General features: G+C 35.9%; 1 protein-coding gene across 10 annotated transcripts in view; it reads left to right on the top strand.

Moving 5' to 3' along the window:
- ADGRV1 (adhesion G protein-coupled receptor V1) overlaps nt 1–13,363 on the top strand; it is a 606,362-nt gene that overhangs the window by 302,146 nt on the left and 290,853 nt on the right. For 8 of the 10 annotated variants that reach the window (XM_063810270.1, XM_063810268.1, XM_063810272.1 and 5 more), the window contains one exon: nt 2,776–2,876. In XM_063810270.1, coding sequence (XP_063666340.1) covers nt 2,776–2,876 — 101 coding nt within the window. Of the gene's footprint in view, nt 1–351; nt 470–2,775; nt 2,877–6,498; nt 6,725–13,363 lie in introns of those variants that run through there. The other 2 variants (XR_010156862.1, XM_063810273.1) reach the window with 2 other exon arrangements.

The raw sequence follows: 13,363 nt of genomic DNA, 5'->3' as shown, positions 1-13,363 counted from the left end.
ATGTACAAACATTTCATATGTTTATATGTATACAAACTTTCAAATATTGTAGAGATAGATAAGAGAATCTGTAGTCAAGTGTGATAATAAAAGACTTTAGCTGTTCTTTACCAATTAGATGTTCTTTTAGAACCGAATCTCTAATCTACATAGTGGTAGGAAAAAAAAGAAAAGGCAAATTACTCGATTAGCTGCTTGTTTTATCTACATCATTGCCAAGAAATCTGTTTTTAAAAAAAACTGTTCAGAGTATACCTTTAAGTAATACCTGGAATTGTGATACTTTATTTTTTAAAATTTTTATTTATTTATCTATTTTGTTTTTGTTTTTGTTTTTGTTTTTGGAGACAGAATCTTGCTCTGTCGCCCAGGCTGGATTGCAGTGGTGTGATCTTGGCTCACTGCAACCTCCACCTCCAGGATTCAAGTGATTCTCCTGCCTCAGCCTCCCGGGTAGCTGGGACTACAGGTGCGTGCCACCATGCCCGGCTGATTTTTTTGTATTTTTAGTAGAGACAGGGTTTCACCGTGTTAGCCAGGATGGACTTGATCTCCTGACCTCGTGATCTGCCCACCTTGGCCTCCCAAAGTGCTGGGATTACAGGCCTGAGCCACCACGCCCGGCTATACTTTATTTTTTTAAAAATCATTCTATTTATAGTTATAACACTTTATGCTTTGTAATTTGCATATTTATATTAAGGAATTTCAACCAAAAAGTTTCTGCAATTAAAAAAATGATTTCTAAGTTTAAATAGATGTTAAATATAGCTATTTAATTTCAGATGAAAAAATAAAAGATAAGTATTTAGTATATAGTGTCTTAGAAACCTGATAATTGAAATAATTGTTTCTTTAAATTTTAGGTATTCAATATCCTCACCCAAGCCAGATGAGTTTCCCTAGACTAGGACCCAGCCTGTTTGAGGTTTTATCAATATTATTCTCCCCTACGTAAAAAACGCATCTAGATAACTATGATGCGTTATAGTTACAGGCTGGTAGAATCTCACCTATCTTCCTGCCACTGGCTTTGAATCCTGAACTGCCACCAGGTGTCATGCTAGCATTTTAATTGAAGCCTAATATACTTAATTAAATATTTCTGAGCTGGTCAAATTTAGTATACTAAATGTATATCATGAAACAGGAGTATAATAGAGCATTACTAAGTTAAAGGAAAAGGCTATAAGTAAGCTCTTCTTGTGCACTAGAAAAAAGTTGACTTGTGTATGTTTCCTTGCTGAGCACTAATTCCTTGCCTCGCATTGTTATCCTCTACCACAGTCAACTTACAGCAGAGCACATATTTGTGATCATGTGCCTTAAAATGAAAAAGAAAACCTTGCAAGGCTTGCTTTAAAGTCAGTATATTACTCACACACACACACACACAGACACACACATGCACACATACATGCACAGGCATGCACATTCGCACACTCAACTTAAGACTTGAATTTAAGCTGGCTTTTATCATCCTAGGGAATTCAAAGTATGCATTACTTGAGTTCTGAGCATCAACTCCAATAGTATATAGACTACCTAAGTCAAGATGCACAATATCTAGCATGACTCTGCAGTTCCTGAAGATACACTCTGTACTTGTGTGGGTGGATTTTGCAGCCAGACCCAGGACCTACACACCTGTTCCAGAACACCCCATGGAAGCCTTCCCAAAAAACAGATTGCTCTAGATTTCTTGGCCAAATTTCTAGGCCAAAAGCCTTGACTAATGCAAAGCTTCCCTTGTTGTGGAGAGCCTTGTCTACCTTGTTAAAATTTAAAAATATAACTCAAATGGTTTCTCAAAAAGAAGTTATGAGAAAATGAGTAACAAGACCCCATGTGGACCTTTTGCAGATGCCCAGTCCACTTATGCCAACATGCAGTGTATTCTGAAAGTTTGTTCCACAGCTTCAAAAGAAAACAAAATGTTAAATGAGTGCAGTGCCTCCTGTTTATTAACGAGGCATTGATATAACTAAACGAGGTAAAAATGCAAAGCACATGGCAAAGCAGTATACATATGTCAATTGCTGTTATGTTTCAGTAATCCTTAGACAAAATAACCCTACTGAGAATAAGAGTGGGGTAAAAGCTTAAGTGAAAAAGCAAATAGGTTATCATATGCAGCACATTTAAGTCTTAAAAGGCAGAAAATATTTTTAAAACACATGTATACCCTGCCTTTAAAAATCTAACATTAAAAGAAATTTATATGAATTGCAAGATAAAAGATTTGTTGGATTAGTGCTAAGGTTCTAACTATCCCTTTGAAGTAGTGTAAACAGGTGAATTCAAACAAACTCAAAGATAATAAGAATAATTTTCTTCATACAACTTAGAAATGTAGAAGTTTAAGTTAAAAGTCATTGTGGAGAAAATAGCACACTTTCTTCCTGGTTTGGGCATCCGGTATTGCAAAGTTGCCTTTAAAATTCATAACTAACACTATTGTAATTACAGAACTATTTCTAGTAGATAAAAAAGGGGTAATTACCAAACCTGAGTTTTGGTAGGACCAGTCAAAATTTTATGACTGAAAAATCCTATTCACATGCCTGAATATTGGGCTTAACTGGTAAGTGTAAAGATCTTACTTGTCATGGAAAATGGAGTAGATTACAATTGCCATGTCATCTTTTCCAGAGGTACTGGGCAGAGGCAGGTGGCAGACCTGACATGCCTAGCTGCCCCCAAAGATTCTTGCTATGATGCTGTTAGAATCTTCATGGATTATTAAACCATATGTGGACTTTTTTGTTCCTACAGGTCTTTGCTTGGCTGTTCTTTCCCATATCTTCTGTGCCAGGTACTCCATGTTTGCAGCTAAACTTCTGACTCACATGATGGCAGCCAGCTTAGGTACACAGGTAGGAGAGCACTGGCATTTATGATTTATCGTGAGATGTTTGTGTTTCTTCTTCTTTGGTTCTTGAACTGAGTGTAAAAGTAAAGTTTAATCTCAACTTAGTTGAAATAAACTTGTTTAGTTTTGCAGTGGAAGAGAATGGGGACAGGAGAGTCATATAAGGAGAATCAGGCCTAAAATGCTTCTTTCTACAGAGAAGCACCTTAATATTATCGCTTACAAAAAAAAAACTTCTTATCACAAAGCATCTTATTGTCAGCTAATATATGCTGAATGTATTTGTAATTTATATATACATTAAAATTAACATATTTTATTAATCTATTTGAAATATGCTGTGTTATAAATTATGTTTAGGGCATTAAGATGATATAAACTTTTAAAGCATCTGGACACTATGTATTGTTTCTTATAATAGTTTGATAGAACATTTTCTTTTGAAAAATCAGTTTTCTATGGTAGAAGAAACTGTGTGAAAAACAATGACTTATTAGCACACAATTTAAAGTATCTAGTTTAAAGCACCGTGTAAAGCACAGAAACCAGAACAAAAGATGAAATTAGATGCTTTTTCTATCCATACGGTGTTTATAGTCTAGAAAAGTAGATGTACATATAAATAACTAATTCAGTGTGATGTGTGAACATAGACCATTTGCAAACTACTCTGTGAAAATAGATGAAGGCTTAATTCATTTTTTTCATTTTTCTCTGAAGGTCAAGAAAGTCTTCATAGAGGAGATGATATTGAGCTGGGACTCAAATGAGTGAAAATTCAGTTTGTTGATAAGGACTAAAAAGGGCCTAGACATTTATATAGGCAAAGGAAAAAAAGCATAATCACTTCTACTTTAAGGCTGAAATTATAGATCCAGGCAGAAAGAATATTCTATATAATGCTCTTATTGAGATAATTTTTAATATTGTTTTATAAAATTAAAAAATCCCACTTTTCTGGATGGGGAGACACTTCTGCAATGCAGACAATACTCTATTGATTGGGTGCTGGTCATATGTGTGTATTTATTGTGCTGTAGACATGATTTGCACAGTTTTTTAGAATGCTAAAGTGCATTTATTGAACTCTGGATAGAACTTGAAAAAAATAGCATTTGTGGTGGAGCTGAAATATAAAATGGAAAATTATCTTAAACATTGGGATTCTGTCACCCTTTTTTGTTCTAGGAGTGAAAATGACTGTAAATTGCATAACTCTGTTTTTCAGGGAATAATTAAGTGCTTGATTCTAAGCAGAGGTCTCTGATTGGTTTTTTAAAGGCCCTATGAGCTATGAGAAGTAGCAGTGGTTACCAAAGGGGCTTGCTTTGAATTTCACAAGGCTATTTATATTGCCTTTGTAACCTGCCTTAGCTGTCTGATCTCGCCTTTGCTTCTTGAATCTAAGATCTTAGAAAACCCGCCTTCCATAATTAGAGTTTACTTGGCTTTATTCACCACCCACTCTGGTGATTTTTTGGCAGCAGAATTTGTACAAGACTTAATTATAGCACTATAGAATTACAGACAACTCCTCAGTGTCCTAGCAGACAAATTTGCTCATGTCTAGGGATGTGAAAGACAAAACCAGGATTTCTATGTTGGAGCATTGACTTTTGATTCATATTGTACTTAACATTAATTTTGGACAAAACGGTTAGTCATATCCATGTTTTTCAGTATATTTTTAGAATAAATGAAACAATGTGGCATGAAAAATCATGTAGTGTATGACTTGTGACATGAAATAACTAAAAAAGTATTTTCATAGCTCTTTTTTGGCAGGAAGAATTGGTATGTTATTGATAGAAAATAGTTTATTTCAAAATGCTTTATCTACTTAGATTTAACAATACCCTCTGAGTTAAGAATAGTTATCTCCCTTAAAACCTTTTAGCTAAGGCTTTAAAAAATTCCTAGACCCCCCAAAACAAGAAGCTGACTACAGTAAGTTGGGCTCCCATGCTATCTAAATTTTAAAGTCATGTTTATAGCTCCAGTTACAGAATCTTGCCAGCAGGAGTTATTACAGTTCCAGCCTTGGATCTTTCATTTGGGATCCTCTGTCAATGTTATATTGTCATTTTTGGAGGTTAAATCAACTCTAGAGAAGTCTTAAAAAAATGCAGGCTTGGCCTGTGGTTCTTTAACTAAGAGGGAAAATTCTATAGCTGACCTAGAGTGTTTGAGTTGTGAATACTTTGCAGACAAGTCTGCCAAGACCATTCATTTTCAAATCTTTATTAATGAACTAGGACTAAGTAGAATGGCTTTTGTGGAGAAGGAAAGAATGGAAATGTGATAGTCCTGGACTTCCTTTTGGAGCAGTGTGGTATAATGGGTCCGTGAATCAGAAAGTCAGGAAAATATGCTCGTCCAGCTCTACTTTCTACTTCTAGAAATATGTAGACTATTATAACTATAATTTATTGTGTGTGTGTATATATGTGTGTGTGTGTGTGTGTGTATATTTTTTTTCTTGATTGGAGGAATATGGATACAAATCCAAAGATTATTCCTGCTTTAAAAATCAAGATTCTGCTTGAATCTGGAGTTTGTCATTATAGCACCCTTGAGAATCATTGACTATAAAATACCAGTAGGTGGCAGTAGAAGATTTATTTTTCTCCCTTAAATTTATCGGTCTCTCTTTAGCCATGATGGCGTTCAGTAAAAAACTTGAGAGATGCTTTCATAGTACTTCTTTAACTGGGCAAGAGGGTATTTGCAGCATAGCAAATACACATTTGTGGTGTCCTACCTTTCTCTTTTTATCCTCTTTATTCAGAATTTAATTAAATGCAAATGTACCATAAGAAAGATTGTACTCCACTGGCTTTGAATATATCTTTCTACTGCTTATATATGTTTAAATTCAGGGACATAAAATTAGCTTCATCATTATATTTATGAGCATTAAGTGTGTTATTGATACAGAAAAATGTTTTTATTATGTCATAGAAGCTTTGAGATAAAGGTCTCTATTTTCAGTTTATCAAAAAATGTACATATTTCTTCAATACCAAGTTATTTTTTCTCACTTATATAAATGAAAATGATTAAATGACAAGAAATTGTGGGGCTCTTCAAGTATGATGTGAAGAAACAGCAAACAAATTTTCATGGTATTGGGTGATATTTCTGAGAAAAACATCTAATTATATCTTTGGGATTTTTATCTTTGAATCACATTGCCAACCCATGTGTGCCCTGATAAGGCTGGTAAACAACTAGTGACAAAGAGCAAGTTTGCAGTTCAGGGTTCTCAGTTCTGGAGGTTCTGTCAGGAAAAGCAATCCTCCAAATCTAAAAAAAGAACAGAAGTTTCCTCATAGAAAACATGATGAAAAGATAGAACTGTATTTACTCTGATTAATAATACTTAACAAGGGAAAATATTTGTTTTTCTTCTCTATGGTTTGTTATTTGTACAGCATAAACACATTTTCTGAAACTAAATAGCAAATTCATCTAGGAATGTGTATAAGTCCGTATATTAACCAGCAAGACTATAGCTTAGGGGCCTATTCTCTGGAATTTAAAAAAGTTGGACCGTTACTGTCTTTTGATCACTTTCTCATTCTGCAACATTTTGGGATGTCATTTTGCAATGTCCTGTTTCCCAGGGAGGATCCTACTCAGACACCCTTGCGAAAAGATTCTGCTTTAATCTGGAATTATGTCATTCTCGCTTTGAGTATCTAGCATCTTTGGGAATCTTTGTGCATGACTAAAGGCAGAAGTCCTGTGTGACTTCCCAAATGCTGGCTCCTTCTGGATACTATGAATCCTGGTTTCTGTTCCAGCAGCTTGCGCTGTTTTGTTGAGATTGCCAACTCAAGAAAGTCATTGTGTGAGTAAGGCTTGAAGACACATATGTAACAAGCATATTTTAATCAACTGAAGCAGAGTAAGATAGAGATGGTAAAATGTTCATCAGTCAGAAAAGAATTTTCCTTAGTTGGAAGTTTTTGTTAATCACTTATTAACCAGAATATCCTTTGTTATTTCTACTTTTTTGCTGAATAAAAAAGTATGTAAGCGTTTAAGTACAAGGATCAAAATTAAATCTTGCTTTGAAGATTAGGAAATTGAGAAGTAGAGGGTCATTTTTCAGTAGAACATTTATGATTATATGTTAGTGGAGATATAAATGGATCAAGAAAGTAGCAAGGAAAGTGTTTCCTAAACTTCAATGCAGGCATCTTGTTAAAATTCAGGTAGTGCATCAGTGAGTCTATGGTGGGTTTCCAGATCCTACTTGTTAAGTAAGGTATTAGATTAGCTATATTATGACCCCAAAACATCTCTGGTTGTTGTTGTTGTTGCTGCTACTGTTGCTGTTATTATTATTACTAAATCCATATAATCAAGCTATTTTTCTTAGTATGAAATTTTATTTAAGAAATCCCATTAATTAATTTTTTTAGTTTCATTTCAAATATTATTGCCTTTAAAATGACTGCACACTTGTATCTTTCCCTCATTAATGAAAGGCTGCTGCTGTGTCCTTCTGATTTTTTTTATTTCTTTTTTCTAAGAAAGGGAAAGGTCCTTAGGCAAGTGGACTAAGAGATAATTTAGAGTATGAACAAGGCCTTTATTCTGGTCATTCTCATAGCATTTGACAATTTGTAAAACTTCTCAGTGTTGTTTTGGACATAAAATAAACTACTAGAAAGAAGATATAACTAGTTCCCCTGCCCCAAGTTCATTCTTTTCTACCAAGATCCTGTAGGTGCCCTCCCCCCACTAGAATGATATTGAGTATGTAAGCCTTTTTTTGTACAATTAACTGTATTTAAATGTGTCTTTATGTAGAGATTGGGGTATTTAACTGTATCTTTTCTTCATGTAGAGATTAGTTGGGTGAATATGAATAAAGACATTCTGCACACAGATATGAATATACATTTAAGTTGAATTTATTAAACTATTTGACTCAATTTAGGTATGCTCAATGGCATGGTGAAAATATTATTACATTCATGACTGAGTGACCATTCAACATTCAATTGTGAAATTAAACCAAAAAACTGAGCCAAACCCGCATCTCAGGTCAAGACCATTATTCATCCAGCAGTTCGACCACTTCCATCTCATCTATCATATATACAATATTAAGATTGTGCAATGAGAAATACCAAGCAAGATGCATACACGCACACAAAGCGTGTAAATAATAACCTAAAACACTAACCTCATAGTAAGAACCAAGTATATACAGAGAAAAAAATCTCTTCCTCTGTAGTACTGCATAGGCTGAGAATAAGGGACCCCAGTTTGCAAAGTCTCTGTGGAGGAAATGGAATCTGACCTGGTTGTTGAAGAATGTATAAGATTTGAAGACTTGGAATGTGACACATTCTAGGCAAGGAAAAGAACAAGAACAAAGACATCTAAGTTATAGTGATCCTGGTTGCTTTCACTTGAGTAAGGCTTGCAGATCCCACAGAGAAATAGGTAAGTTTTGACTGCAGGTGAGGCAGCTTCCCATTGTCTGAGAACCATGAGGAGTTACAGAGTCACCAATGGAGTTAGTCCAAAAAGTCACAATATGAAAGGAGTATTTTTAAGGATTAATCTGGCAATGAAGGATTAAAGGAAAAATGGACTAAAGAAGGTAAGAGGCTCTAATTAGGGAGAGTAGAGATGTTGGGTGGACTGCTTTTACCATCATCCGATTAGGATGGGTTCTGAGCTTAGACAGTGGTAATGGCAATGAGAATTCAAAGGAAGGAATAAGGACTAATAAAAATATCTTATTTTGCCTTATTAAATTTCTGCACTTTTCTTGTCTGTCTTTAAATCAATAAAAAAGCCACATTGCAAATTTTATTTACTAAACATTAATGTAATATTTATTACATATTACAGGAGGTAGGGATTATGAGGTAGGTACTAATATTATTCTCATTTTACAGATTAGGAAATTGTGACATAAAGAGTTTAATTACTTGCCATAGGTCACATAGTGGTAAGTAACAGAACTAGTATTTGAACACAGCAGCCAGCCTCCAGTCATTTTTAAAACTGCTATACTAAGTTGCTTCATAAATGAGGAATTAATGAAATTTACTCTGTCACCAAATGAGAGAGAAGATTTTTAAGGTGACTGTGAAACTAGTGGTTTCATTTGACTTAAATACGAAAGTGGAAAGGTTTAATAATTGGAGAACGATATGTGCAATTTTGAACATGAGGGGTTTAAGGTTTCCATAGCATGGAGATTTAGATGTTATCTACATAAATGTAGAGCTTCTTGACACTTTAAAATAGGTTCTCTGAGACAGGTTGGGTAGAGAACCTGTGTATATAGAATACATATAACTAATGTCATTAAGGGCTGGGCTTTGTGGCACTGAATTTAGTGATTTACACATATTGCATTATTTACTCTTATAACAACCAGATGAGATGGGTACTGTTATCATCCTTAAAGAGACTAAGAGATATTCAGTTACCTACCCTAACCTACATAGGTAGAACATTGAAGGAAGAAGAATTTGAAGCCAGATGTGTCTGGCTCCAAAACTCACGTATTTAGAGACCACGCTATGTGGAATGAGAAGGATCACTACAAGAGGATTGGAAAATGTTAAAGTTTTTGAAGCCAAAGAAGGAAAAAGGTTTCAAATGGAAAGATTTGAGCGTCATGAGGAGATTAGTCCTCAAATTTTGCAAGAACAAGGTCCCTGGAAACTTGGAGAGAAATGATGAAAATTAGAAAAGGTTAAAGAGTAAATGGATAGGAAGAAAATGGATGAGGCTATCACACCACACCTGTGAAGTTTGTCAATGAAAGAAGAAGGCAATCAAAGCACAGGAAGTGGGGAACAATTCTGGTGGCTCTGATCATAGGTTTGCTGCAGGGAATCTGGCCCCTGGGGCTGCCACACAAGGGGCAGGTCTCCCCCATCTCCTCCACTAGTATTTTCTTTCCTTGAAAGAGAACTTCCTGTTGAAGTTTGTTGAAAGGGTAATAGGAATTAGTAAGTTTCTCTTTGATCCATGTGTTTATTTATATGTTGTGATTAATTTGAATTTTTTAGGTCTAGGCAAGTGACTCCCTGCTAATGCACCTAACTTAATCACCTTATATCTAGGAGAAAATTAGAGCTCTAGTTTGAGCTTTCTTTTTCCATTTCTTGAATCCAAATTTCTGTGATGGCCTTATATTTTTGGTATTGTTACTATTGAACTTTATGTAAACTTGCAATCAATCATGAAACAAATTTATAATTAGCAATTATCAAATAATTATATAAGTCATTCTACAACCAAAAATATTAATATTATGCTATTCACAAGTGTGTGCTTTGGAGGATTACAATGATTTTGGTACTCAAAATAGAGTGAAATTTGCATATTAAGGTATTGAATTCCCCCAAAAAATATTATTTTATTTTTGCTTTCTTTTTATTTAAGGCTACATTTTCCTTTATGTATCAAATTTGTCTTTCTTAAAGTCTCTTAATAATAAAATCGAATTCCTTTTCCTCAACAAGCTTTCAAAATTCAGCTCAAATAGACTGTTCTCACTACATTGAAAATAAGTGGACACTAAAGATACAAAAATAGTATCATGGTCACAATACTGGGTAATTCAGACTTTCCCAAGTGCTGAAGTAGCAAAGCAACAGAAAGAGTGAGTAATATTCTGAATGAGGCTACAGTGACATTATCATGTTTGCAACATAGCTTTTGTTACTAGGAAAATTTGTGAGGCAAATCCAGACTTTACCAAAAAATACCAGTTTGGAACCTTTTATTACAGCTTAAGTAACATAAACTATCCTTGACCTTTAAAAGCCTTCCTTCCTTGATGTCCCTGACTAGGCAAAAGCAACATATGAAAAAAGTTGTTTTTATGAATATTTAATGAGAGCTCTAAAGAACTGTAACAGATATGGAGCGTAGGGGGAAGTGTCTCAGTTTTGGAATTAGAGAGACTGATGGGGTAACATCTGTCAACTACAGTGGGAAAAAAATCACTAGGAAAATAATAAGAATGCCTGATTTGCAGCATTGTTGAGAAGATACATAGTGGATCATGTTCAAATGCCCAAGACACAAGATCCGAGGAAGGAGATTTCAGAAGAGGAGGGCAAGGAGGATTCCTGCTACCTCACGACATGCAGAGGCCCTTCAGGTTCTGCCCTGAGTTGAACACTGAATCCTTCCAGAGAACCTGAGCCCCTGAGCCTGCTTTTCTGTGCTTCAGGCTTTCTTAAATCAGCTGCAAGGGAGGGGAGAATTTGGGGCCCCACCCTTTTTCAATAATTGGCTCTGTCAAGCCTGTAACTGTGCCTTTCATTGTACTATAGGTAATGTAGACCATGAAATTTGTTTCCGTTGGTCTGCATTATCTGTAGTGGACATCATCAGTAATTTTGTTTATAGTTTTTAAGAGTTTTTTTTCCCTGATCTGAGTATTTTCTAAGTGTTTGTGTCCTCATTGCTTGTGTTGAATTGTTATAACCTTAAAAATTGGATATATATAATATGCTTGCCTATCTAGAAAATTATATATATGGTGTGAGCTTGTGTGTGTGTGTGTGTGTGTGTATACATTTGAAATTTGAAATAGACTTATATTTTGAAATACAGAGATACTTGGCTCCATAGCTGAAGGGCTAGAGCACTGGTCTTGTGAAAATACAGAGACACTTATTTAATGAAACAGTACTGCTAAGGACGATGATAAACACTTGATAAGTTAATTCCAGCACTCTATGGCATAGTCAGTATATGTATTATTGCCTCTGCATTGTGTGTAAGAAATCTGAGACACTAAACAATTCTGTGACTTGCCCCAGGTCTCAGATCAAGTAAGTCTATCTCCGAAGGGTGTTTCCATAACCCCTTCTCCACCCCTTTACAGAGGAGCCCTCAGAGACCTCGGTAGTGCTTCTTCCCTCCACTTCCTTGGAGCCTAATAGCATGGTCTTCTTGCAGACAGTTTTAACATTTACTCTGTTACTGTAGTAAGCATGCTAGAACTAAAGACTTCTCTTTAGTTTCCTCTGTAACTCTGTGAAATCTTGCTTCCTTCTGTGAAACTTTTTAATGAGTGGTCCTTACAAAATTGGTTTTTAGATTTACATTGACCTAAACCCCAGGAAGTTGTGTCTCCTGAGCTTTATCTGCTTGCTGTACAACAGAGTGCCTTTTATGTAGTTGCCTACCTGCCTGGCTGAACTTTAAGCTCCCAAGGGAAGAAACTGTTCTTTTTCATATATCACATCCAATGCCAAAAGGTAAAAGACCAAAATAACATCAGTCACAAAGACAGAGCAGCCTTTCCTATAGGCTAGTTGTGTGCAGTCTAGAACTGCCTTTCTGGCAGAGCCCTATTCAGATACCATCTTTTGGGAACATACACTCTGTGTTCTGCCAGGATGGGGGAGGAGCTTGGTTTCAGGCACTATGTTTTGGTTGTAAGGGCGAATGTTATTGCCAAACTGAAACATGTCAAATATCAACAACCAAGTGGGTTTTGTGGTCACATTTCATCTGTAGATGATGGCATGTGCAAGTGATTTTATGGGGTTTGATGTGGAAACTATGAGAAATTCCATAACTCCAGAGCGCACCTCTAAGCCCCAACCCCCCGTTTATTCTCGCTCTTCTGCAAGACAGAGATCAAGGTTGAATGAAAATCTTGAGTACAAATTCTCAATTTTTGCATTTTTAAAAACTTTTAAAGTATAGATTTCTTTACAAAAAATGCTCAGAGAAAAAAATTAAAAAGCCAGGCGTGGTGGTGCATGCTGTAGTCCCAGCTGCTCTGGAGGTTGAGAAAGGAGAATTGCTTGAGCCCAGGAGTTGGAGGCTGCAGTGAGCTGTGATCATGCCACTGCACTCCAGCCTGGGCAATAAAGACCTTGTCTCTTAAAAAAAGAAAGGAAAAACAAAACAAAACAAAACCTTAGTTAACCATATTTGGGAATTAAATGCTTTTCTACTCTCTGTTTTTTGGGTTTATCCCATTTGTGATCCCTTCTCTCAATTGTCACCATTATCTTGCTCACCTAAGCCACCTTTCTTCTTTTATGGACTCCAAACTCTTCCCTATGGTCTTAACCTGACCCCTTTCTCCATAGTCTGTTCTCCTCTCAGCAGCAGGAGTGGTCCTTTTAAAGACTAAATTGACTCTAATCATTTTCCCTAAAACTTTTTGGTGTCTTCCTATTGCACATAACAGAGGGACTCTGACCTCCATCTCCCTCAGGATCAGTCTCTGCCCATTCTCTGATCTCATCTTCTACCACCTCCCTGTTCACCCAGCACAGCCACAGTGGGCACAGTTCTTTAAATATGCCCAGCTTCTTCTTGTCCTACATCCTGTGTTCTAGTTAATACCTAAGCCTGGAAAGTTCTGCCCCAGTGTTTTGCTCATCCGTATTTCCATTTATACAGCATTGACTCACTCAACTCTTACGTTACCACCTCAGAGTGGCCTCCGCAAGAAGACCCACCCCTACGGGG

This window comes from Pan troglodytes, chromosome 4, assembly GCF_028858775.2.
Source record: "Pan troglodytes isolate AG18354 chromosome 4, NHGRI_mPanTro3-v2.0_pri, whole genome shotgun sequence".
Taxonomy (NCBI): domain Eukaryota; kingdom Metazoa; phylum Chordata; class Mammalia; order Primates; family Hominidae; genus Pan; species Pan troglodytes.
Note: the sequence above shows the minus strand (reverse complement) of the source record. Positions and strands in the feature narration are given on the sequence as shown.